This window comes from Prosopis cineraria, unplaced genomic scaffold, assembly GCF_029017545.1.
Source record: "Prosopis cineraria cultivar Desert tree isolate PC_DT_omini unplaced genomic scaffold, ASM2901754v1 PC6, whole genome shotgun sequence".
Classification (NCBI taxonomy): Eukaryota; Viridiplantae; Streptophyta; class Magnoliopsida; order Fabales; family Fabaceae; genus Prosopis; species Prosopis cineraria.
Window position 1 is genome coordinate 13,769,430 of NW_026555337.1, and position 27,526 is coordinate 13,796,955.

The window sequence follows — 27,526 nt, forward strand, 5'->3', positions numbered from 1 at the left end:
TGGTTGATTTTTTTTTTTTTTTATTAAAGGTTGATATTTTAATAATATCTTGTGTACGTGTGAAAGAGATATCTCTATTAATGATGGCTTCATTAAAATAGGTACTTTTGCATCTACCTTTTTATATGTCCATGTATGCAAAAAATTTCTGCCACGGAATTCTTGCACACTAACTTTTAGTATCGTTCTTTATACTCATTTCATTTTAAATTTTAAGATATTTTTAAATAAAATTTTATATGCTAATAAATTTTATTAGATACACTTAACAATTTTTATCTTTTTTAAAAAAATATATAAATTTTTAAAAATATTCATCATTTAATATATTAAAAAGAGAAGAGATGTAAACTAATCATAAAAAGAGAAATAATAATATTAAAATAAGTTTATTTAATTAAACTTTAATCATCTCAAAATGTCTTATATTTTAAAATATTAAATTTTTTTTAAAAGTGTTTTATAATTTAAGATGGAAGGAGAATTAAATTTGGAGTGCTTGGCTACTTTCATCCAAACATCCAGAATTTTCATTCAATTGCACAGAATATGAATGGAAGAGTCCAAATCCAGAGAATTACAACAAAAACGGCAATTGCTTTGACAAGTCCTTGACTAATTTACCACCATTTTAGCAATTGCTTTCGATGCCCATTATGATTATGATACTCATCTCTACTCATGAGATCCGGATAATGAAGATTTAGAAATTTTATTTTATATTTATTAAAATGAAAAGTTAAAATTTTTTCAAATTTTTTAATAAATCTATTTATCACTAATTTGGAGTATACATATTTAATTTAGATAGTCTAATTTATTATTAAAAATTTTATATTGTTTTATAAAATTAACTATCCAAATATATTTTAGATAGTCCATATTTAATATTAATTTTTTTTAAATTTTTAAATATTTTTATTTTGATAAATACAGTATTAAAAATAAAGATAATATGCTAATGGGCACTTTCTAAAAAATATATTTTTTAAAAAAAATTAAAATTTTAAATTTTAAATTTGAACCGTTCAAAGTAAATTTAGATAGTTAATTTATAAAAATTATAAAAAAATTTAATATGAAATTTAGACTATTTAAATTAAATCTAAACCATGAATAATCATGAATGGTGAAAAGAAAATTTATTAAAAAAAGGTTATAATTCTTATAAATTTTTATTTAAATAAATATAAAAATTTTAAATTTGTACTGTCAAAATAAATCTAAAGAGTGATTAAAACTATGGTACCCAATCCCTGGTGAGCACCGAAATTGAACTCACAATTATATACTTTCTCAACATAAAGAGGAAGATTCACTTGGGCCTTTTTATGTGTACAAAAAGCCTAAAACTGTAATACACATCCTTCATAATCCATACATCCTCCAACTATAAAAAGTGATACAAGTGTCTAAAACAAACCAAGAGAAGAGGCTTTAACAGGTCAAATCCTGATATTATTCTCCTACTTCTGAGTTCCATTTATACACCAAATTTGTATATACAGCAAAACAATGAAATAAAAGCAGATTCACTTGTGCAAGAGATTCATGGGATGGCATAAAGGTTAGCTTCCATTTCTATTACACTCACGTTCTTCTCAAATGAAGTAAATTTCGGAGAATCTTATTGCTCTGTAATAAATCCCTGAACTTCTAAGACTATTGAAGATCGATAAAATAATCATCAATTGAAATGCTCGATGCTTCTCCTTGTGTGTACCCATCACTGATGCCTTCCCATATACCGCCGGAGCCGGCACGGGCGTTGCCGTCGTCGTCCCAGTCCCACCAGAACTCGTCATTCATCTCTCTGTTTTCTCTCTGCTCATTATCAGTCCTCTCAATCTTCCCTTCTGCTTCAACAATCCTCTGCGCATCGACGGCCATGCCGGCATTTGACGCCGCCGCCTGCACCGACCTCGGCGACATCTCCCTCTGCTGCCAGACATAACAGGGAGGCAGCATCTCCGGGAGGTTGAGCTTCTCCAACGACGCCGGTCTCCTCAGACAGTAGTAAGCCACGTCACGAGCCACCGCTGCCGCCTCCGGCGAGGCAAACGTGCCCAGCCACAGACGCTCCTGCGACCCCGGGACTCGAATCTCCGACACCCACTTGCCCCATTTCCGTCGCCGGACTCCCTTGTACTTGACGGCACCGTCCCTGCTATTGCTGCTGCTTCCATTGTTGTCGCCGGAGCTGCAACTCATGAAACCAGAAATGGATGTGTGTATGGGTTGTGAGTGAGCTGTGAAGGGTAAGGTTGTGAATGCTTGTGAGGAGAAGCAGATCAGAAGATATTTATAAAGGTTGAAGACGATGATGAGGCAAGAGGGCGGTGGGGTGTTAAAGGTGGACCATGAAATACAAAGTCAAAATATTCAAAGGTCAAAGCAAAAAGCCAAATGCTTTAGCCAACAACAAAACTGATATTTTTGGTTTTGTAGTTCTGATCCGCACTCCACGTCTCTACCTTATTTAGTTATTTTCTTTTTTTTTTTGGGCCAAATATTTAGTTATTTTCTTGATTAATCTCATTTTATCTTATATACTATCTCTATTTAAAAATATAAGATATTTTTTCAAAAATTAAATATTTAAAAATATAGAACATTTTTAGTTTTTGAGGTGCAATTATTGTCTTTTTTTTAAGAGTATCCTTATTAATGTTGATTTTATATTTATTGTAGAGTATTTAATAAAAATAAATATAAAAAAATATAATTAATTTAAAAGTAAGTAACTATTTTATTGAAGGTGAAATTTAATTAAAAATATTTTATATTTTTAAATGGAGTGAGTATTATCATGTGTTTTGAACTATAAAGAAGGAAGTATGTAAAATAAACAACAGACGTTGGTCCTAAATGAATGAGCTATGATCATTTAAATATAAAGTCTTAAATCCCGAAGTGAATGCAAAACAATGTCTTTGGAGCTACATCTAATTAAACCTAACAATTTGATTTTGTCATATAGCCATATTCAAAAAGAAGAGAGAATTTCATATTAGTAACATGGATGTAATTTAATTGAAAATCAAGACTAAATAAATTAGGAGATACACTATAAACTGTTGAGACTGAAATGAAAATAATTATGGAAAACATATGACTAAAGTGTTTTTAATAGAAACGAAGAAAGAGAATGTGAATTACTACTTAACATTATTTGTAAAATCCCTTATACTATTTGCCAAATACGTAACAGTTACTTGTGAATTGATCAAACTCTAATTGAATCCATGACTTGTTAAATCGTTATCTTAGCCTATACTTGTAAAAATTATTATATTATTTGTTAACTCCCTTCCATTACTTAATATGTCTATTATGTTACTTGTTAATTCCTTTATATTACTTATTAAATTTCTTTTTTATTTTTCTTACTTGTTACATTATTCTCCGGAGTTGTTGTCTCAAGTTGTTTTAGTCATCTAGATTGTTCAAACTTTTACCCTTTTGTTTGGATTGATAAAAAAAATAAAGAAAAAAGAAAATTAAGAGGAAAAAAAAGTTCAAATCCAAATTTTATCTTAATTCTTTTATAACTTAAAATCAGTTATTTCAAATTTCAATATGCATCCTCAAAACATACCTAATAGTAATAATTTTTGTTATTTAAATTATCCAAATAAAAAGCTTACATACATGTGTTTGAAATGTGAATCTAAATTTACCAATTCAAATACGAGCTTATATTTATGTTTTTAAAATGAGTTGAAAATAAAGAGAGTTGAATGGTCGGTGGTTTCCAACTTGTACTTGAAGGCTGATTGAAGTGCAAGTGGAAGTGGCTAAGAGGAGCGGGTCAAATGTGAGTGCGACAGAGATAATTGCCAAGTGGCTCTGTGCTGTGAATGCCTGGCTCTTAATTATCAAAGGTCTCCCAATTGGATTTGAATTCGTCTCTGAATCACTGTCTCATATGCCGAGCTCATAATTGTTGAATTTAATCCAACCGGCCATTAAAAGAAGGGGAGAGAGAGAGAGAGAGACGAAAAGTGTTGTAATTATAATGATTGTTTTAAATTTTAAATTAAGGGTTTATTAGTTTGAGCTTTTTACTCTTGGTTATATGAATATTGTTTGTCTCTTTACTTTTTTTAACAAAAATTTCAGATTAATTTATTTGAATTCTGTAATACACACACACGGCATATTAATTATTAAATTTTATTTTCAAATTATTTGGTTAAAGTCTTTGTAATTACTCATAGGTATTTTTTTTATAATTTTTTTGAGGCATCGCCGGACACTTGTTTATATGGGAGATTTGAACTTTAGTTCATTATATTGTGAGGGGCTAGCCTCTTTTATTAAATTCAATTCCTATTCGCATTTTGTTAAAGTCTTTACCCCTAATGTTAACTTGAAATGATATAAATTATTACTCTCTCCGTTAAAAAATATAAGGTATTTTTAATCGACCTTAATAAAGTAATTACCTACATTTAATCCTATATTTTTATATTTATCCCTATTAAACACCCTATAATAAATATAAAGTCATTATCAATAGGGGCACTTTTGAAAAAAAGGCAATGATTACACCTTAAAAAACTAAAAATACCTTATATTTTTAAACGGAGGAAGTATATTTTATTTCTTTTGATGCTATATGTAAAATTATTATAAATTTTTTTCCAGAAAGAATTTATGCTCCTTTTTACACGTCACTTTGTATGAAAAAAGGTGGATTATTAATTACCCTTTTTTTTTTACAGTTTTATCCTGTTACAATTTTCAATAAATAGGAAAAAAATTATAGAACAGAAAAGGTGTTTTTAAATTTGATATATTTAACAAAGGTAAATTAAAAATTTTCTTTCTTTTTCTAATAATATCAATAATTTAGCTATTTTTTCTTAATTTAGTAAGATAGTTAAAAGTAAATTATAGAGTAAATAGAACAAGAGAAAATATTAACGAAGGATAAAATATTAAGAAAATTAGTTAATACTTTTTTAAAAATTGTAAAGCAACAAATATCTTGAGAGAAATTATAAAAACGTTATTAATACTCAAATTTAACCCAATGAAACAATACTCCAAACAAGGAGTACCTAATTTCAAGTGCATCCCACTTGTGAAAAAGCAAAGAAATTATGAAGAAGAAAATGGCCGACAACTAACAACTTGGCCCTTCCCTTAACATTACATGTCAAAAGTGAAGTATTAATTGGGTGTGAAAATGACCAAAAAAAGAAAATTGGGTGTGAATTGAACATTGGACGGCAACTAAAAAGTGAAAATTTGTCGTTTTACGTTGTTATGAGTACAGTAATATAATTCCATCTCCATTTAATGTTTGAGGCTTTGAAGGAGTCTTTCCAAAAATATCCATGTATGGCTTTTATGAGCATGTGGTACATAATTGAAATATAGTTGTTGCCTTGTTTATGGCAAGGACCGATTCAACATTCTGTAGGGTCCTCACTTTAAGTCCCACCACAAGTCCCACCACCATGGATGTGAAGTGAAAGTTTTATGAGAAAATATTAATTTATAAAATACTCATTTTTTTATTTATAAAAAAATTGCATTACATAATTTAAAAAAATTGATTAACTATATTAATTGTATCTGAAAATAAAAGAATTGGACTACAATACTCTTCATTAATTATATTAATCAAACCTTCATTAATTGTTTCTTATGATTATGAATGATAAAATTATGAGGGATAATTTAAAAAGTCTGTAATAAATACCTATTGAAAAATATGATTTTGCTTATATAAAAAAATAAAAAATGATAATTTTTCTTATAAATAAAAACTAAAAGAGTATCTTTATAAACACTTTTCAAGCTTTAAGTTTGCCCAATTTTACTTTTAACCTAACCTTTTTTTAGAGAAAAGGAAGACTCACATATCATGCACGTACACGAACATGTTAATGTTAGATTTAAACTTGGGAGTTCTTCCAAATGAAGAAAGTGATGTTATCATTAATATAATTAATCGTTGACTAGAAAGACAGACTTTGATCCATTTCAAAATCTTATACCGTCCAAATTGTTGATGAATTCTAGTGTTACGAAACTAATAAATGATTTGATTGCTCTTATTCTTCCAATCTCACAATAAATTTTGGATGAGTGTCGGTAACTTCTAGAATAGGAAATTTTTATTTTCCCAATAACATATATCTCTACAGCTTACTGCCTTTAAAAAAATCCACGCATAAACCACAGACAGCAATTGAATCCATTTGAAACGAACAGAAATATACCATGCAATGTCAGATTTCACCACACATTTATGGATTTAGCAAAAACAAACTTTGAAAATGAAAATATCACACACAATATAACTTATGAATTGGTATAACTTAGATCAAGAAGAATAAAAATTATTGATCTTCCCATTGAAAAGCTTTAATCATTCGCAATATAATATTAATTATTGAACTGGGCTCATTATTTACTTAAAAAAGGATAGCAAGATCTATGATATTCCTTTAATCCTATTTATAAGTCATTTTCAACATGTTTTATTAAAATTAAAAAAAAATTTAAAACTCATTAACTCTGTCAAGAAATTTAATAATTTCTTAACTTTGCCCATGTTAAATATAAATACTTTAACAATATATTTTTCTCTCCAATATTCAATGAAGGGCAAATGAAAGATTTTTTTATGAAAATTTAATAAAGTAACTTATAAATAGGATTAAAATTTTTTTGTCCCTATCCTATAAATAAGGGTAGAGGTAGTACACTAACTTACACTATATTAGCTAACTATAGCTTCTTTGCTTTTTGTTTTCTCTTTTTTTTTTTTTAAATTCTAAAGCCTTAAACTTTATCAAGGCCATGTGTAGTTTTAGTCTTTTAGACTCTCAACGCAGCACCTTTAAGTTTTATTAAAATTTTATTTATAATTTATATAATTATTTTTGATTTTTTACCTTAATAATTGATATTATTAGTCTTAATTATTTTTTTGGTTAAAAAATGTATTGCCACCTCATATTATAGTTAATGTTCACATTTTATCCAAATATAAAAACGTTGCTAATACTCAAATTTAACCCAATCAAACAGTAATCCAAACAAGGAGTGCTCAATTTCAAGTGTATCCACTTGTTAAAAAGCAAAGAAATTATGAACAAGAAAACGAGCCGACAACTCACAACTTGGCCCTTTCTTTAACATTAAATGTCAAAAGTTAACTATTAATTGGGTATGAACTGAACCTTGGGCGGCAACTAAAAAGTGTTAATTTGTCGTTTTACGTTGTTATGAGCTTATTAATATAATTCCATCTCTATTTAATGTTTGAACCTTTGAAAATGTCTTTCCAAAAATATTCATGTATAGCTTTTATGAGCATGTGGCACATAATTGAAATATGGTTGTTGCCTTGTTTATGGCAAGGACCGATTCAACATTTTGTAGGGACCTCACCTTAAGTCCCACCACCATAGATGTGAAGTGAAGGTTTTATGGGAAAATACTAATTTATAAACTATCTTTATAAATACTTTTTAGGTTTCAGGTTTGTCCAACTTTACTCTTAACCTAACCTTTTTATATAGGAAAGAAAGACTTATGTATCATGCATGTACACAAACATATTAATGTTGGGTTCAAGCCCAGAATTTTTTCCAAATAAAAAAGGTGATGTTATCATTAAGATAACTAATCGTTGACTAGGAAGAAAGATTTTGATTCCTATCAAAATCTTACACCGTCCAAATTGTTGATGAATTCTAGCACTTAGAAGTGTTCCGAAACCAAAACCAATAAATGATTTGATTGATCTTATTGACTTATTCTTCCAATCTCACAGTAAATTATAGATTAGTGTCAGTAACTTCTAGAATAGGAAATTTTATTTTTCACAATAACATATATCTCCACAGCTTACTGCCTTTAAGAAATCCACACAAAAACCAAAGACCGTAATTGAATCCATTTGAAACAAATAGAAATAGACCGTGCAACATCAGATTTGTCCATCACATTTATACATTTAGAGAAAACACAAAATTGAAAATGAAAATATCATACCCAATATAACTTATGAATTGGTATAACTTGATAAAGGAAAATAAAAAATATTAATTGTTCTTCCCATTGAAAAGCTTCAATTATTTCCAGTATAATAGTAGTTATTGAAATGACCCCATTATCTACATAAAGAGAATATCGAAATTCATTTTATACTAATTTACACTACATTAATTTGCTCTAACTCCTTTACACAGTTTCACACTTTTCATTTTTCTCCTTTTCTTATTAAAAAAACATAAAGCATTGCCAAACATCAATATTAAGGTTGTGTGTAATTTTAGTCTTTTAGACCATCAAGGCAGTATCTTTAAACCTTATTAAAATTTTGTTTATAATTTATATAATTATTTTTGGTTTTTTACATTAACCATTTATATCACCAGTCTTAATTATGTAAGGTGTAGTAGGAGTAGCTTATCAACACTAATTTTCAACTCTCTATCAAATTAATTTAGAATTTTATTAGAATTATTGTTTATAAAATTTTAATATATGATTTTGTAAAAATTGATCAGTGGATAATTTTTTTAAGGGGAAATTATATATCCGAGGCTTCACTAATAATTTTGCTTTAGACCTCAAACTTTTTTTACACAACCTTGCTTTTAAGTCAAATATTTTTCAAGGATTGGGTTTTAAAAAATAAAAAATTTTGATATAAAAAGCTTTTAGACCTCATCCTAATAGCCTTGCAAAAATAGGCTTGAACTCAAGCTTATAAGAATCAAGTCAACCTTTATTAACAGCTTTACCTGAATAAGAAGCAAACAAAACTATGTTACAGAGGGACAAGAGGCTTCAACGAGTGACAGTTACTGTGGTTGCGCGTGAGAGCTTTTGCCTTTGAAGGTCTGTTACTCTAATAAACAATGATACTCCATGACCAAGAGGCCTGTAATTTGGTTTATATTCATCCATTCAATATACATAAAGAGAATTGGAAAATACTTATATATTTAACTTTATATATTTAAGGTGTTTGTTTTTATTTAAATTAAGGCATTTGTATCATTTATATACTCCTTCCATTCAAAATGTAAGGCATTTTTAACTGAATCTCACCTCTCAATAAAGTAGTTGCCTATTTTTCAACTAATTTTATCTTTTCATATTTACTTCTATTAAACACCCTACAATAAATATAAATTCGTTATTAATAGAGAAAAAAAGTAATAATTAAATCTCGAAAGACTAAAAATGCCTTATATTTTTTAACATCCAACTTCTCAAAAAATGCCTTACATTTTTGAACTAATGGAGTATTATTTATTTTATAACAAAATCTTATCATTAATATTATAAAAACATTAAAATCCATTTGTTTTGATTTAATTGAATGAAAGTATATTAAATATATAAAACCAAATAACTAAGTTTTGCCCAAGAGAATTCTTCTCTTAATAAATATAAGATTGTCCTAAAATAAATATAAATAAGTCCAGTGGAAGGAATTATATTCAAGGTATATTTAAACATTAAATGTGGACACTTATTTCAACAATAATTCAAATCTGAATTTTTCACAGCATGAGAAATTAACCTGTTTCACTAGACTTAACTCACATTGGTAGGGTAAAGATATTTTAATTTTATCTTATTTAAATTTTTTTAGCCAATTCTTTTTTAATTTAGTTGAAGGGGAGGGAGATTAAGAATGCGAACTTCACTTTGGATTTAGGATCCAATTTCATATTTCACTTATTGCAGTTCTTTCTATTTTTTGGAGTACAATTTTAGAATTGTATTGCCCTTATTTATGCAGATTTAAAAAAAAAAAAAAAGGAGGACAGTGGGATATGCCCACCAAAATCCAAACCACATCTTAAATGGGCCTTTCTGGAATATCCAATAAATTTGATATTATAGGTTTTGTTTTTGCCCGAGATTTTATAGTGAGCCCATATGATCAATTGCACAAAAAATCTCAAAAGTGAGAAGCAACAATTTTGGGACTGTAGTTTTATTTACACACACACACACACACACACACACACACACACACACACACACAAAGAAACAATTAGCCTCTGTTTAAAGTATTTATTATAATTTTCAGCTATACCCTTATTAAAGAAGAGATGTCATCTCATTAATAAATAAGCCAACTTAGTAAATTTTTCTACGGGTATTACCAGAAGAAAAAGTTTTATCTATTACACATTTAAAGCTTATAACTAAATTTACCTACTTTTCTTGGTATTGAAAAGTATGCATTTGTTGCCTATAAAAATAACTTAAGCGAACAAAACATAACAATAAATATACACGAGGACAAAAATTGGCCATTTGTTTTCTTTTAAATATGAAAGCTATTGTTAAGAACAATAATAAACCATATCCCACTAAGTGAGATCAGTTACATGAATTATATAATATTATTGTGCTCTATCAACAATTAAATATTTGGATATATTCTGATAAATGAGGAAATTATACAAATGATGAATGAGCTTTGACCAAAAAGTGAACAAGCCATGATCACAAATCAATGATCAAATGAATCCTCTAATATGGAATACTTAATCCGATCATCATAGTTGACAAACCACCACAACGAATAGACAAAGACTTCATTGTTGAACATCATTCACTTACTGAATAAAAAATGTACATAGTACAGACAGTAAATCCTTTCTAGGAAAAAAAAAAAAGAATCAAAAGTTGCAGAATATCATGTTCTATTTTCACAACCTAAAGTTGGCTAGAATACATGGCAACTTCAAAGAACTAACAATATAATATGCCAGCAACATGCCAATAAAATATGTCCTTTCTTTTCATGAGGATGGTGGAGTGTGTATATATATAGAGGGAAGGAGGGAGAGAGAGTTGAGAACAGAGACAGGATGGGGAAATTCTACTGTAGAGCATTGGACACAGAATAAATGAAGTCCAAGAAGCCAGTTCCCTTTAGAAGGCCCTTACCAGTCAAGAGCTCAAAATCCAGTAACAAGAGGAAACCGATGACGGCAGCCTTGCCATTGATTATTTCATTCTTCCCAGTGAAACCAAAACCCTCTAGGTCATCGTCAACCACCATTTTAACCTGACCATATTGTATATAACTAACTCAGGATTACACACAACAGAAACAGAAGATAAAATGGACCTAAAATCTTAATGTCGACTAAAATCCCCATATCCCTACATTTGGGATAAAAATGAGTCTTAATTACAAAGACACAGCGGCACATTTTTTTCCCCCCCAAAAAAAAAGAGTAAAGTTTAGTGAGATTACACAAAATTCCTTTCTATTGTCAATATCAATACAAATCTTCCATGATCTATCTTAAAAGTAATCTGGATCCTCTGTATCGCATGGAATCTAAGAAATAAGTTGTCCTATTCATAAGTCAAATAGTATGGTATGTTAGATTTTTTTTATATTATATATAAATGATAGAGACCTTTGTTTTCAAAACCCGTAAGGGCTTCTCGTGAACTAAAGAATAAAATATACAAACTTCCCACGAGGATAGATGAAATTACATAGCCTCTCATCTATTTTCAAAATACACCAAAAACTCTTCAAAATATAAGGGCTGTATGCACAAAATTTTAGCAAAATTCAAGGGCAATTTTCTTTTTGTCATCAAGAAATTAAAAAATAAAAATGGAAGGATGGTCTATGTTATTTCAGCCAAAAAAAAAAAGAAATTCAGAAAATCCATGCAATTTACTTTTCATTTTCAATGCAGATTGAAGTAAATTTTAATAATAGAAGGCAAGTATGTGTAATTTCAACAAAATTTAGAAAAAGTCCACGTAATTTACTAAAAAACCAACAGAAAAAAATAGTAACCAAACTGAGCCTCAGTGAAACTGAAAAGGGGATTCTGAATGCAATGTTTTTTTCTCTGAAATTCAAAAATCAACTATCATTATATAGGTGAAATTAGTGTAATTACCTCATCAACATTGACATCAGATGCCGTTAAACCAGGTTGAGCCTTCCCGCTGAAAACTATCTCAGTAGAAGCATCAGATTTTACAATTCCTCTCATGTTGATATAAATGTTCTCTTCATCAGTTTTCACAGGATATACAAAGAGTGTCCTCAAAGCAGGGGTGAGAACTCTCAGTACTGGATTTTTTGGATACCACTCCTTGATCTCTCCGGTCCGTAGATCAAATGTGCTATCAGTTGTCGGGCATACTATACAACCATCCTATGTAAAGATAGGACCAGAAGAGGTCAGTTGATTTTTAGTCAAGTTAAAATAATAAACAGATTTATCAGCAAAAGTTATGATATAATATATTAAATAACATATTAGCATCCCAAAATTTCATTTGTGCAAAAGGATAGTTCCAATTGTAGTACTTTTCAAGTTTTATAATGTTTAAAGATGATTAAAGACTTTGGTTTTGATAAGTCAACATTTATACATGAGAAAGGTAAGGCACTACCAGCCATAATTTGAAAGTTTTCACATGATTAATCATTTTGGAAAATACCGTGAATCTTGTGACTACCTTTTTGTTGAAACAAATTTCTCCGTTTTTACCTTGAGCCAACCTATTGTAACATTCTTCAGAAATGAATTTATTGAATTAGCAGAATTAGGAGTTCAAGAAATGAGAAAATTCAAAAGCTGAGTCGTGGAACAGTGGTCTAAAAGCAAGGACCAGGAACCTAGAGACTCAGAAAGGAACTATGAGGAACAAGAATTGACTGGAACTTAAATTAGAAGCAAAACAGATAGATCTACATTCTCGAACAACTATATTTTCATTTATAGAAGCCAACCTCCAGTGACGATTAAAGCGAATAGACTAAAGCAATCACAAGGCTGAAATTCACTCTCTTCTCATATTTTGTCATGACATACATCAAAAGAAAATCTACTCCATAGGAGTTATTATGAGAAGCACTTTGTGGGCATAAAATCATTTCTAGAGAGTTTTTTGAAGTTCTTAGAACAAAAACTAATTGACAATTTTGCTAAGTTATCAGAAAGAAAAGCCTAGTATACGTGTTCTAACGACTATTATACTTTTTTTAAAAATCTGATACGACAGATTTACCCCAAAGGGAACAAAGATTTCATAAAAAGTGCTGCACAAAAATGCAGCAGTTGTACTTTAAGAAATAAAATACGCAAATTCAGGAAGACTTGTTTCAGCGAAAGAACTAATTTATGTCAGTTTAAGATGCCAAAGTAACTTCGGTTGAATTTAGTTCCACCATTATGATAGATCAATCCTGTTTGGGCTTTTAATCACACACTTGTGATAAAAAAAGAAAACAAGTTAATTTTTCTACGGAAAATAAATAATGAAACTTAATCTAAATCTTTCAATATCAGATGGATTAAAAATTTAAAAATGCAAAGTATAGGAATTTCGCAAGGCGTCTTGTAATCCATGTAACCGATCCCACCTAGTGGGATAAAGGCTTGTTGTTGTTGTTGTATAGGAATTTCGCAACACAAGTTTTTCACATTCTCATTTGAAGGACTCACAATAATGCATGTAATATGATAGAGAAGCCAGTGAAAGCATTTAACCTTCTAACCCAGAGAAACTACCCATCCTAAGCAAGAGCTTTCATGACAAGACACTTCATAAAAGACCTGTCAGAACTTCAAAGGCATTAATAAATTAATATTCTCATGAAATGGATGTTCCCCGAGCACAAAGTGAAACACAAAGCCTAAACTCCAAATATCATCAAAAGTATGGACAACTTGAGTTGGTACGCAACTGAAAGGAGAATTCAACCTTTCCAAGCTACTCAATCCATTTGCAAGACACAGATTCCACCCTGTTCTCAAATTTACACTAGCTAATTAAGGAGGAGTCTAATCTTGGGCTCTCGACTTTGTTGTTGTTGACTCCTTCAAGTAGCATTATGACATTCTCTTCTATGATTAATCTACCAAATAGTTGTTCAATTTTCCTTGGTCAATTGAAATAGCAACTTCATTAATCCAATTGCAACATCAACTTGGAGAAGAAAACACAAGTAACTCATTACTTATACATATTGTACTTGGAGAGGGAAGGGATCAAGAATCTTGACAAATGATTAAATAAGTCTGAACTCTGAAGTCTGATAATCGGAGGTTGACTTTGGCATAGCTCTCTTTCTGTTTTTACTTTTGTTTTTGCCCCTCTCCGATATATCAGTGGGCGTATTCCTTGAGTTGGATATTCTTGTCAAAGAATTTTACAAAAAGAAATTATCCACTCTTTTGATTCAATCTAACCCACGCAAATTCTAACAATACTGTATAACTTAACAAATAGTCTTTTTTTTCATATGCACCCTCTCAAACATAAATGTTATGAGAGAAAATTTGGTCCCAAGTCCAAAGATCAAGGTAGCATCTTTGCCTTAAATAACTTATAATGAGGACTGCTTATAATTACAAAATTTTGTAGAAATTTCCCATTAAAATCCGCTTTGCAGCTAGCCAACTCAATTAAAATCCGAGCATGACATTGCTTTTGAGAATCCTCCAACATTCACAGACTATGCATAATAGCTGTATCTGCATAAGAATTCAAACCAAAAAAAAAAAAAACAAGTCAAGGAATGTACTCAAACCTGGGTAAGCTTGGCATTGAGTAAACCCTCAGTATAAGCACCTTCAGCAGGGGACCTATTCTCAATGGCGTACACCTGATTCTTATACCACAGCAACAGAATCGTCTCACCCTCCTGAATTATCACGCGCCTCTCCCCCCTCGGCAGAGCCGAAAGAGGCACCACCGGAATCCAGTTCTCATTCCCACCGCCACCTCCTCCTCCTCCGGATGCTGAAGATTCTTCAGCCACTGAAACTTGAGTCGCCTCACATCTAAGCCGCCGAACAGAGTTGGCGTGCAGGTAATGGAGATTTAACGATGATTTGAAGGAAGAACAGTGGTTGGAAGATGGAATTGAGGGGCAAAGAAGAAAGGATTTGCGAGAAGGAGAGGAATTGGGAGATGGGATTTTGGAACATGAAGGGGAGAAAGGGGCTGAGGCTGAGGCCATGGACGTGGAGCTTGAGTGGGGAAAGAGGAGAGAGGAGTGAGTGGAGAAGGAAGATGAGAGAGAAAGTTAAGGCTCTGCATGACATCTTTCTTCAGAGTCCACAGAAAGATGATAATAATGAAGGGGCGAGCATGTATTAGCCACATTTCTGATTCTCAGTATTTTGCTTAACCTATTCGTTAATTCTTCCTTTTTATGAGTACAATACTATAATATTATAGATGTTTTCATTTTATAATAATAATAATAATAATAATAATAATTTTGTTACTAAATTAAAAAATATTTACTTTTTCACCTCAGAAAATAAATTTTTCAAAAAATATTATTTCGGATTGTTGGTAAAAAATATTATTTTAGATTATATGCTTTTTAATTAATGTAAATTGTTATCTAATGCTCCGTTTTTTTAAAATTATTTCTTTTTATTATCTAATTAAAAATAAAAAATTTAATTGTAATATTTAAAACACACGACAACTGTATTTATTTTTTCATTAAAATTTCACATCCCATTTATGCTAAATCTAAATATGGCCTCAACTTCAATTATTTGAATTAAAGTCTTAATTTTAGCCCAAACCCAACAAACTTTTCTAAAAGGGAGGTTGTTGCAGCAAGATTTGGTCAAGAAACACGTTGTTTAGTAATAGCAAGAGTGGAGAAAGTTCTAGATATATAAATAATGGCTATAAAAAAGTAGAGCATAAACTCGTATGAAATCTATCACTCTAATACTTATAAAAGGATGAAACCGCAATAAACTCAAGATCTCTCCAATCTCTCCAATAATTCCAACTCTAATAAACTTAGCAATACTCAAATAAATTTAACATTTGATATGATCAAATTAGACACTTTCTCCTTCAACAAATTCAATATAGTTCTTTTAGAACAATATAAATTTAATAGATAAGCAACAAATTCTCCAACAACTAGTAAAGCACCAAGCTCCTAGTAGGACAGTAGCAACAACACTCTAGCTGTTTTCTTTTAATTTTTCATTTTATATTTTCAGTAATTTTTTTTATATCATTTTCAATATCATGTTTGCTTTTGCCATGCAATTCTTTCATTTTTATTCTTTTTTATTTCATCATTTTTTTGACTTTTAAGCACTTGTATTCAGAAAAATTGTGATAAAGTATTCCAAGAACTCATCATTTAAGGATTTACTCATGTGGCATGCTCACAAACACATTCATAAATTTATTTTCTTGCAAAACATAAAGTTAAAATTTCTGTGTAAATAATAAAAATAAAATATAGCATCTAGCATATTTGTGCCTCATGTAAGCTACAAAATGTACTAGCTTGGTTCCAAATTCAAGTTCTAGTACCATCAACGTGAATAAAATAAAAAAACTAAAATATAGCAAATTAATTTGTGGTGCACTTTTTAATAAAAACATGGGAGCAGTAAAGTACCCATAAAAAACAAAATTCGGTCGAATGTAGTAAAGTATGAAGATGGGCCTAATACCCATTAAAGAACTTTGGGCCAGCTTTACCCATGGCTCTATAAATGAAGTTTGCTTCTTGTCTCTTGTTTCTAATAAAATCTATGGAAATTCTAACTTTGACTAAAATATACAAAATTTTCCTGAATTTTAATAAAATTTTACAAAACCCCTTTCAGTTTTAAAATTTTAAAATTAAACTCATTGACCTTTAATTTTTTTTAACACAGGCTTTCTTACTGTTATTGTTTAGTTATCTTTCTAACAAAAGTTGCAATGTCATATTAAAAAAACAAGAAGAAGATATCTAGGAACTTACATGACATCCGATATAAGTTAATAATAACATAAAAAATATGAATAAATTTTTTATAAAGCTATTAATAACTTATATCGGATGCTGCATAAGTTGCCACATGTCTTTTTTAAATATGGCATGACAACTAAAATATAACAATAGGGGAGTTTGTGGTAAAAAAAAAAAAGTTAGGGAGGTTAATTTTAAACATTTAAATATGAGAGGATTCTATGAAACTGCCTTAAATTTTAGAAAAGTTTAGTAATTTTAAATCGCCTTAAAGTTTAGTAATTTTTAATTCCTGAATTTATTTTCAATTATCCATTTGATTCTTAAACTTTGACTCAAAATAACATAGTCCATGTACTTGTTGACTTAAAACAACTTAATGCCCTATTTGATATAGTGAAAATGATTTTGATAGAAATGGATATAAAAGCAAACATAGATATGAGGTTTAAAAATATGTCTCGTGTGTTGTTGAGATCCTGGTATAATTTTAATAACATAATTATATTTATAATGTTAAAAGACTAAAATACCCTTACTCAAATAAAAAAACCCTAGACTAATAAAACAACCCTCCACCATCGAATATGCTAGTCCCCACCACCAACACCATTCATCAACAGCATAGAACAAAGAACTTTTTAGAGTAGCAACAACAACAATTGAAAACAAAGAGTCAGTATTAAAGATTTGTTGGAGATTTTTAGATTCATTGTCATTGAAGATATTCTCAAAGCTAGAGATTTCCTATAGTGCCTTAAATTTTTTAAACCAATGTATTTAGACATTTTTTAAAATGCTATCATAGTAAAAAGCTTACCATGGTAGAAAGAAGACATGCCATCATTTTAAAACCTTACCATTATATAAGAGTCTATCATGAAAATTAAGAGTCAAAACAATTTTATAAGGGTTTATTATGATATAAAGATTTTTCATAAATAAAGAATAATTTCAAAGTTAACTACCATAGTAAAAAAGAGCTACTGTAGTAGAAAAAAATTGACATGTTAAAATAAAACTACCATGATATTTAGGAATTTGTTAGATCAAGAAAGGTGTGCCAAATGGAATCCCATTCAAAATAAAAAATTCAAATCCAACAAATTAAAATAAAACTAAAATAATGTTGAAGCATGGTTCCAAGGGCCATTTCATCCAAAAATAAGTCTAGCAGGTGTAAAAAGGGTCAAAAGGGACCATTTCAAAAGTTAAAGACTTAATAGGGATAATTTTAGAAATTTATGTCATGTGTTGAGGCACACATGTGTGTTATGGCGCGCGGTGCTGAATCAACAACATGACAACATGAACAATAAATGCAAACTTTAAAATATCATAACTTCATGCACGCATATTCAAATTAGATGATTCAACTGTCCATGCAAATCTTATAATATAATCTAGCTATTGGTTTTGATATAGTGTAAAAATACTTTCATATGACAATTTTATCCACTAAAACCCATCTAGGGTCATAAAACAACTTACCAAACACTTTAACTTTTCAAACCAACACCAAAGCCAAGAACCATCATGTGGACCACTTAACCACCCCACATATGCATAACATGACTCAAACAAATCATTTCTTTAGTCACATGCACTCAAAATCACCAATTGAATTATAATCACTAACACAATTATGATGAAAATTTAACATAATTCACCATAAAATAATCTTTCACTCCAAACATGCTTTTAATATTTTGAGCATATACAAAATAAGGCCATGTATGTCAAAAACCAACTTATGGCAACCATATACAAGTTAGATCAAAATGTAGAGTCATAAATGCTCAATTACATAAATTATGCTCCTAGGTTGGTAAAATATACATAATTAACACTAATGAGGCCTAACAAAAGTAGTGGGTGTCCCATACACAAATATATGTCTCTAATGCTTCTCCGGCTAGACCAGCTCCTATAAAAAATGTCCACTATAGGGAATGAGACATAAAGGTTCAAGAAACCAATACTAAAATGATATAATGCATGCAATACAACTAATCACCTGATTGTTAAGTGGGCATACAAAACATGTTTCTAAATAAGTTATAACCAAATAAACCAAACATTATCTCCTCTTTATTCCATACTCGAAATCTAACTCACCTAACTAAAGATAAGTTAGTCCAAGCTACAAGTCATTCATTGGGTCTAACGAAGTCATATCATGTGGTATAAGTACTATTCGTATAAGAAATCTCCATCACCATTTCAAATCCAACAAGTCATGTGAATAACATACCTAAACAACTTACATGCTTCCAAACATAGGAATTATATAGAACATAATCATATACAATTTCATCCCACCTGGCAATAAAATTTCCAAACAAATAATATACAATTCAAACATAATATTTTTCAAATGACATTTATTTTTAACCACACACACACACACAAATTAATCACAAAGTAAATACCATAACAAATTAGTAAAGGTTACCTTTGTCTTTAGCATGTTTTCCCAAATAAGTAATTTATCATCTCCAACAACTTCAATACTACAATCTACGCACAATATAATGTTATTTATTGTCAATACAAGTGTTTAAACACCAATCACACACTAATCTTTGGGTTAATTATGTTAATAATCTCATAACCCCAACACACTCCCATACACTTTAATCATCAAACGTAGTTATTCTCATCTTCATTACACCTCTTAAACATAAATTTAGCCTTTAATTACTCTAATCCTCATTAATGATCATCCTACAAATCTATAGTTTCATATTTAATCACCTTACCATAATTTTCATCATTAAAACAACTTAAATAACATTCATCTAACCTTATACAAGCCTTATAATTTGGACCTATGGCTAGAACAACCAACAAAATACGCCTAGAAATGGAGATAAGAGGGTAGGAGAATGATAAATGAGCTTACTTTAAGCATTTGGAGCCTCAAAATCAAGCCTATATGATGGAAGATGTGAAACCCTAGTAGAACCACTTAATTTTGCCCCCCATTACTCAATTTTTCTCCCTCTCTTTCTAATTTTTTGAACAAAACATAAATGTTGAAAATGTGCCATGGCACAAGTGTTATGTGTCATGACATATGGTACAATGCCAAGAAATGAATTTCACTTAAATTCAATCATTTAGGCCCAATTTGGCCAAATATTTATGTTGGACCTCAAATAACCTTCATACATGATTATATGCCTAATTTCAATCATAATTAAGTGCTTGAATAATTAATTAACCTCGATCAAACATAATCCCATAATTACGCATAAATTCAATTCTCAAATGCACACATTTTTCTCAACTAAATCCTCAATTACATATATTTTCTTAATTAATTTCTAGCTTAAAATTAGGATGTTATATTTGTTGTTGCAAAGAAGAAGTGGGGGAGGAAGATGAATCTAAGCTTCAGTTGTTGCATCCTCTCCATTGACACTGTCACGTCCTCATCATCATCATTTTCTAACTGGAGAAAATCACAAATTAAAAGCGAAAATCCTTGCTCTTCAAAGACTAGTGCTAGCAAAAATGATAGATGTTAACTCCATGACATCTTTGGTAACTAACGATGGTGCTCACTATTGCCATTGCTATTAAAGGTGGTGCTCACTGTTGTCAAGGTGGTGCTTGTCATCAAGGATGGACGAAAGGAGATGATAGGGGTCAGGGATAGAGAAAGGGGTATGATAGGGAAGATTGTGCGAGAAGGTTCAAGGAATTTGGGCTTCATAAGGGTTGAGATGGAACTCAGTTCTATCAATTTTGATGGAAATGACTTTTATGTGAAAGCCAAGTCAACCTAATTTTAACTAACCAAACATGTAAAATTTTCAATTCTATTTCCATATCAATTTTCACCCAACCACTTTCATCATACTCAGCAAGTTCCTTTGGCTTAATATAACCTAGTCCTTGTAATTTCTTAACTTGATAAATTATAAAAATTGAGTTATACTAAATCAAAATCTAAGAACTAAATTAATAATTAAGTATGAATTAAAAGTTATATTATTCCACAATTTGTTCTTGTCCTTCAAACAGTTTTAAGATTCTAATCTTATCAAAATCGGATTGAAGTGGCCATTATAGGAATGATTAGCACCCAATAGAGGAATGAATTGGGAACAAATTTTATTATATATAAAGAACTGCTCTCAAGAAATTAACAACTTTTATTGAATGGTCTAGAAACAAAATTTATTATATATAAAAATTTTCATTATACAATTAAGTGGCTTGACGACTTAAAAAAATTCATGAACCAAAAGGTCATGAATTCAAGCTCCCGTTTGATCACTTTAGAGAATTTCATAGGTCGGCTAGTCGTTGGAGCTAGTAGCCTTTCCATTAGTGATGCAGTTTCAATGGCTTTCAATGATGGCTTCAACACCCCTAACAAGGGTAGAGAATGTTTGTTTTTTTATAAAAAAAAGTAAGAGATATTAGGGTAATTGATGAACAAAACATAATTTGAATTCAATCCTTATATCTTTTATGGATATTTCAGATTCATTTCATCCCTAATTGATGAAACGTTGATCCACAGTGAATAAAATTGGACCAGATATTCACAGCTCGTGTATTTTATAATTTTTGTAAGCAAATTTCTATTATATATTTTTTCGGTTTTTATTATAAAGCACACGTTCCAGAAGAAATGAGTAATCCTTATCATAAATTATTTGATGGGATATTAATGAGAGTAAATGTAACACAAATTTAAAATTTTTTATTTAAATACAAGAAAAATTGACTAATATAGTATTTTTTTGAAAAAATAAAACTCTAAATCCTTATACTTTATTCAAATTTTGTTATAAGTCATTGAATTTTTTTAATTTTAAATTTTATATTTTTATTTTTGGGTGTTCTAAATTTCTCCATATCCAATGTTATAAGGACCTAAAATATTAAAAAAAAATAAAAATTTATAACAAAACTCAAACAAAATGTAAGAATTTAAAGTGATATTTTTTCTATTTTTTTTAAGCAAAGTTAATGTCTCCTTAATTCTTATTTATGGTAAGGTGAACGGAACAGAGTGTATATCTACATGCATGGGCCTATCATAGACAGGTATTATTACCAGAAAACCACCAGGAGGATTACACGTGTCCATAATTTGACGCTCAAAGCTGACGTGGAATAGCATTATAGTTAGATCTCCCGCGTCCCATCTTCCTTCTCTTGCAAGAAGAGTAGGTTTGCTTTCTCTTCTTCCACCAATTTTTCTCTCGTTTTCTTTCCCTCACCTTCTTTCCACCAGAAAGTAGGGCAAAATTTTCTCGGAAAAAGAATTAAAAGGCCATGGACAGCCTCGAAAATAAAGTGTGTCTGTTCATGGGCGATGAAGAACAATGTTCTGAAAAATCAGAGCTTGAAAACTTCAAATCAGAGAATTTCATTGACGAATTGCAGAATCACCATGAAGAAAGAGCCTTATTCTGGGAATCTCAGGAAGCCATGCTTCAGGTACTTTTTTTCAATTTATATTTATCCCATCAGTAATTAATTTGCAGAATCTTAATGAGATTTTAATTAGAAGCTTAGATTAATTCAATACAGAAAATTAATTTATCAGGTTTTTGGGGTTTGCTGGCAAACTCGTTGCAAAAGCCTGAACTTCTAGTTGAATCATGTAATGGTTATTATTATTTTTTGGCTTAATTAATTTTCTTTTTAATATTAGCGGCTGCTAGCACAGGAATGAGTTTAAAATCAAGCAGACAATTATACCCATAATTGGAAAATTGTTATTTTATGTTAATTTGGGTGGGACTTTTGAAGTATTTGAGATAAGAATAGATATTTTTATTTTATTTTATTATTCGTGGCTAAAGACAACTTAATTATTTAGTATCATAGCTCCACCACTCATTGCTTGTGTGGTAATACATAAATCTACCCCAGAATTTTATTACACAAAAATCCAATATTGTGTTACTAGTAACACATAATTTTTAGTTACAGCTAAATAAGTTTTTTTTATAACATGAAAAAAAAAACTGAAAACCCAAGAGTTCATGACAAAAATGGTAGCAAAATTATTCTTATTATGAGAAAATTACTACTTTCATAATATAATATAGAGCTTTTCATCAAAATTATTCTCATTGTTCTTATTTTTAAAGGTTGTGTTAGGTGAACAAGCAATTCTTAAACCTTAATGTAATATTTGGTACCAAGAAAAATGTTTTTCCAGAAATTAGGAAAAACAAAATCACGAATCTCATTTCATTTTTAAATGTTTTTCATTTTTTCTCACAATTTTTTTTGTATTAAACATTGCATACAAATTTTAAATAAATACTCAATTTCAAATATACAGTTTTTGGTACACCATAAAATGGAAATCCCTTTTAATTTGCCTAATTTCCCCCTGAAATATTAAATAATAATGTTAAAATAATTTCCCCCTAAAATAATGCTAAAAAATGAGGCCTAACTTGACTAACTCTCCCATATCAATATAAAATAAAAAATACCAAACATAGCCTCACTCTATATATATATATATACATATATGTCTCTCATTTTAATACATTGAAAAAAATGAATATAATCTTTGTTATGCTACCCCATCCTTGTCCGTTGCTCAACGAATTATATTTTATAAGTCAGAAATAGCGTAATTTATTGTTTATATTTTATATGATGGAGACCCACAACTAGTTCTTGGGTAATAAAGTTATAAGGAATTTGGAGTCAAACTAAAAAAGTAAACATTCCATAATTTAAGTACGTATATATAATTAATAACACCCTCAGTTTATTTTAGTCTTGAATTTTTAAAGTTAGTCAAAATAAGGATATAATTAAAAATTTTAAAAATAAAAATATGAAAGTAACGTTGCCTTGAAACTTTAGTATGAAAGAAAATCTTTGCTGGCCAAAAAAAAAAAAAAAGGAAACTTCAGTGTGAAAGGTAAGTGAAAAATAATTGACAGTTCAAAAGGGCAAAAAAATAAATAGAGGAAGTATGTGAGGCAGATAATTGGAATGAAAATGGAATATTCCTTGAACCGCGGGCCCACAACACTCCCAGAAATTCAAGGTTTGTTGGTATTAAATTATACGTATATACACTCTCTTTGTATCATTTTAGGAAAAAAAATTTAAAAAAATTTAATATTTAATATTTTATTTATAATATAATTTGAAAAATAAAAATTTATTAATTAATTATTTTAAATTATCACTCATTTTTTAAAATATTTTTTAGTTAAACAGCTTTATTTCTTTTATTAAATAAATGTTACTTTTGAGAGTTTATATTTTTTTAGAAATTAAGATGCTAAATTCTATTTAATTAATTCTATTGATATTCAAAATTTTACCAAAAAATATTTTATAAAATGAGAGTATATTCTAAGCATATGCCATGTATGTGATATGTGTGCCCACACTTGTGGTTGCTCTGACCAAAGGAGGATAGCTAAGAAATTATCCTTTAAATAGTTTTAATCTAATAATTTAAATTACAATGTAAATTTATTTCTTCTATTTTTTTGTTTTTAATTTAAAAATTACTAGTATTCAATAGGAGTAATTTTTGGGTTTTTTTAATTATTAATAATGTTATGGTGGTTGATAGGAAATTATAGAGAGATACAACATGGTAGGTAGGGAATTAAGAGAAAAGGTGGGAAAAATATTGGAAGAGGCTAAGAAGGCCCCACAAAATAAATGCAATTGCAAGAAACCGAACATGACGACGTCGTTTGGGTGTCCCCACTGTTTAAGAACATTTGTGGTTTCTGTGCTCTCTCTCAGAGGTTACAAAGCTTCCCTTAGCCACTCCAAATGGGATTCCACCAAAAAGGTCCCCGGAGGTACTCTTTTTTTTTAATTAAATTATAATTGTATCAAAGTTATTATTATTTTTTGTTTGTTTTGATTTCATGACTATCATCATCACGCCGGCGACACCATCTATTTAAATAAATAAAAAGATTGTTTGCGTAAACATATATATTAAGGTCAAAAACATGTATAGGGATCCTACTTTACAATCACAAATGTAAATATTTGTATGTATGTATATATGCATGCATTCAGAAGAAGATATAGAGAGAGAGAGAGATGTAACCATGTAATTGTGAGATGTGGACTCTATGCAAGATATGAACTTCGCAAACAATTATATTTTTAGAAAATTGGTTTCAAGGATCAAAGGCGAAATATTTGGGCATAAGTCCCGAATGCAAAAATAAAGTTTTTAGGGGGCCATGGTCTTATAGTGATAATATGTTTTTAGAGAAAATAACAAAACACTCTTCCTTTTATTTGCACTAGTCTATTGAAGTCATCCATGAATATTTAATAATCTACTCTAGAGACAGATGCCAGGGAAAAAACAAGAAGAATAAGGGAATTTTGATATTTTCACTAAAAAACATATTGTCCCTTAAGGACCATGATACCTACAAGTTTTATTTATGTATTTGGGAGCGGGATAATGTAATTTCTAGTCCTTCAAGTTTGTTTTAATTATTAATTTAGTCCTTTAAATTTAATTTTTATTAATTTAATCATTTAAGTTTACTTTGGTTATCGATTGGGTCCTTATTGTTTATAATGGAGGTTACATTATTAAAATTTGTTGACATGGACAAAACTCTAAAATTTAAAAAAAAAACAAGAGAACAAAACATAGTGTAAATGATTATATTGATAGAAATTAAATCAATTAATTTATTCTCATTTAGCTGCATAGGTATGCAAAAGCATTAATATACTTTACACTTAGATTATTTTGAGAGTTCATTTGTGTTTTAAAATTTAAAGGACTCATATAATAATTTAAGAAATATAAGAGATCAAATCAATTAAAAATTAAACTTAAGCGATTAGATTGATAGCTAAAGCAAATTTGAGGGACTGAGATTTTTATTATCCCTGTTTGAAACTTATGTCCAAATATTTAAGTTTTTTGGTCCATAAGGTCAATTTTCCTTATATTTTCTTAAATTACTCTCTCCTCTCTAAATACATTGCTGTAATGGATCCAATTTAGTATTCTAAAGCAAATTCACCAATTACACTTAATCCAATGTCCTTTTTAATTTTGTTTAATTTTAAAAAATATTAATAAACCCCACCACTATCGAATATTTTTGCAAATTAAGTTATCATTATTCAAGTTATTAATAATCAACCAATCTCTCTTGCTCTCTTTCTAGTGATTGGTTTTGTTGTATTTGAAGGTTCACATGAGTACATAGAAGTGATGGCAAAAACACAAACAAGAAAGAAGCAAATGCCATATCTGATTGAATTGGAGCTAAGGGACCAATTTCAGATTGGAAGAGCAGGAGAAGAATACAAGAACTTGGTGTCGATGTTGCCAGAATTCTACGTCGGTAGGCCAGAGTGCTTGACGGCGATAATCAGAGTCATGTGCAGTGTTGCAAAGAGGTCAATGAAGGAGAAGAATATCCACATGGGTCCATGGAGGAAGAGAAGCTTCATGCAAATGAAGTGGTCAGGTCTGAACAACAACACCACCACTACTTGGACTTCTCCTTCACTTCCCACTTCATTCCACTTCATGCAAGCAACTAGTAACAAAGCCTGCAAAATTAGGGTTTCTGGAGCTCATACTGTGGTAGTCACCTAATTGAGTGATTAATTTTAATGAGGGAAATTTGTTTTTGGTTATTACCTCTAGTAATTAAATGGAAATATTACAAATAAGGGCCTGTGAAAATTAGTAATAACCATTGAAGATCATAAAATTTTGAAATTGAATTTAAGTATCAGGGTCTTTTTTGCTGTAGTTTGCAAGTTTAAGTGCCTAAATGTGCATTTCATGGTCTTGAAATTCAATTTTAACATTTTGTGATCCTAAATGATTATAACTTTCGTAGGTCCTTAATTGCAATTTTTCCTAATTAAATTTGGATTCATGGTAGTTTGTGTAGATTTTCAATCCAATTTTGATATTAAACAAAATTTATATTGTTTATTTTGATCTGTAGCATGATGCGAGATCAAAACAGGCAATAGAAATCTTTTCAACAAAATTGAACTGAAAACTCACAAATCACACTGAATCCGTCACATCTCTATGGCTATGTCTTTCATTTTTATAGCATAGATTTTATAATCTAATTTTAGGCTGAAGGCGTCTTAGTTATACATAAATAGGACAATTTTGGTGGCTAATTGAGTTATATATTTGATGATTTAGTTACTCTGCATTGGGTGAGGCTAAAGTAAATTGTGTAGTTTATTAGGTTATAATATTGTGCTGTTGAAATAGAACAATACAAAAGAAGAGATATTGATATTCAATCACTATATATGTATTGGACTTCTGTTTGTTTGGTTTTTTTTTTTGTTTAACACCTGTGATGTTTAATTTGGAAGAAATGAAAATGTTGGATGTACACTCATAAAATATGTTATTTGATGTTCTCTTAAGTTGTGTTTAGATGGGTGAATTTGTGTTAGAAATTTAGATTTGAAATCTCACATTTAAAATTTATATATTTTAAATTCTTTATTTGGATAGTATAAAAAATTTAAATTATAATATTGAAATCCTTTGTTTGAATCTTAAGTAAAATTTTAAATTTTAAATTATATATTTGAATTTAAAAGCAATTTGAACAACATCAGCAGTTTGGTCCCTATGCTAGCACCAATCGTGATAGGATTGTTAGTATCGATCGGGACTGGACCACTAGGGTTGATCGAGACTGGATAGCCACTCGCAATTAGGATCTGATAGTTAGCTCCCACCATGATCAGGATCAC

General features: G+C 29.7%; 3 protein-coding genes across 3 annotated transcripts; 1 reads left to right on the forward strand and 2 right to left on the reverse strand.

Annotated features, from left to right (window-relative positions):
* Positions 1–1,554: 1,554 nt before the first annotated feature.
* LOC129314630 (ethylene-responsive transcription factor ERF010-like) lies at positions 1,555–2,271 on the reverse strand. Its single transcript, XM_054958112.1, has one exon. The coding sequence runs from the start codon at positions 2,209–2,211 to the stop codon at positions 1,663–1,665; it is 549 nt and encodes a 182-aa protein (XP_054814087.1). The 5' UTR covers positions 2,212–2,271; the 3' UTR covers positions 1,555–1,662.
* An 8,215-nt stretch (positions 2,272–10,486) lies between these two features.
* Positions 10,487–15,104, reverse strand: LOC129312614 (uncharacterized). The gene is made up of 3 exons (XM_054955285.1): positions 14,576–15,104; positions 11,931–12,191; positions 10,487–11,068 (listed from the first exon to the last, which is right to left on the reverse strand). The coding sequence occupies exons 1-3, from the start codon at positions 15,005–15,007 to the stop codon at positions 10,880–10,882; spliced, it is 882 nt and encodes a 293-aa protein (XP_054811260.1). The 5' UTR covers positions 15,008–15,104; the 3' UTR covers positions 10,487–10,879.
* A 6,865-nt stretch (positions 15,105–21,969) lies between these two features.
* LOC129313012 (uncharacterized) lies at positions 21,970–27,099 on the forward strand. Its single transcript, XM_054955830.1, has 3 exons — positions 21,970–22,237; positions 24,360–24,597; positions 25,972–27,099. The coding sequence occupies exons 1-3, from the start codon at positions 22,073–22,075 to the stop codon at positions 26,382–26,384; spliced, it is 816 nt and encodes a 271-aa protein (XP_054811805.1). The 5' UTR covers positions 21,970–22,072; the 3' UTR covers positions 26,385–27,099.
* The last annotated feature ends 427 nt before the right edge of the window (positions 27,100–27,526 follow it).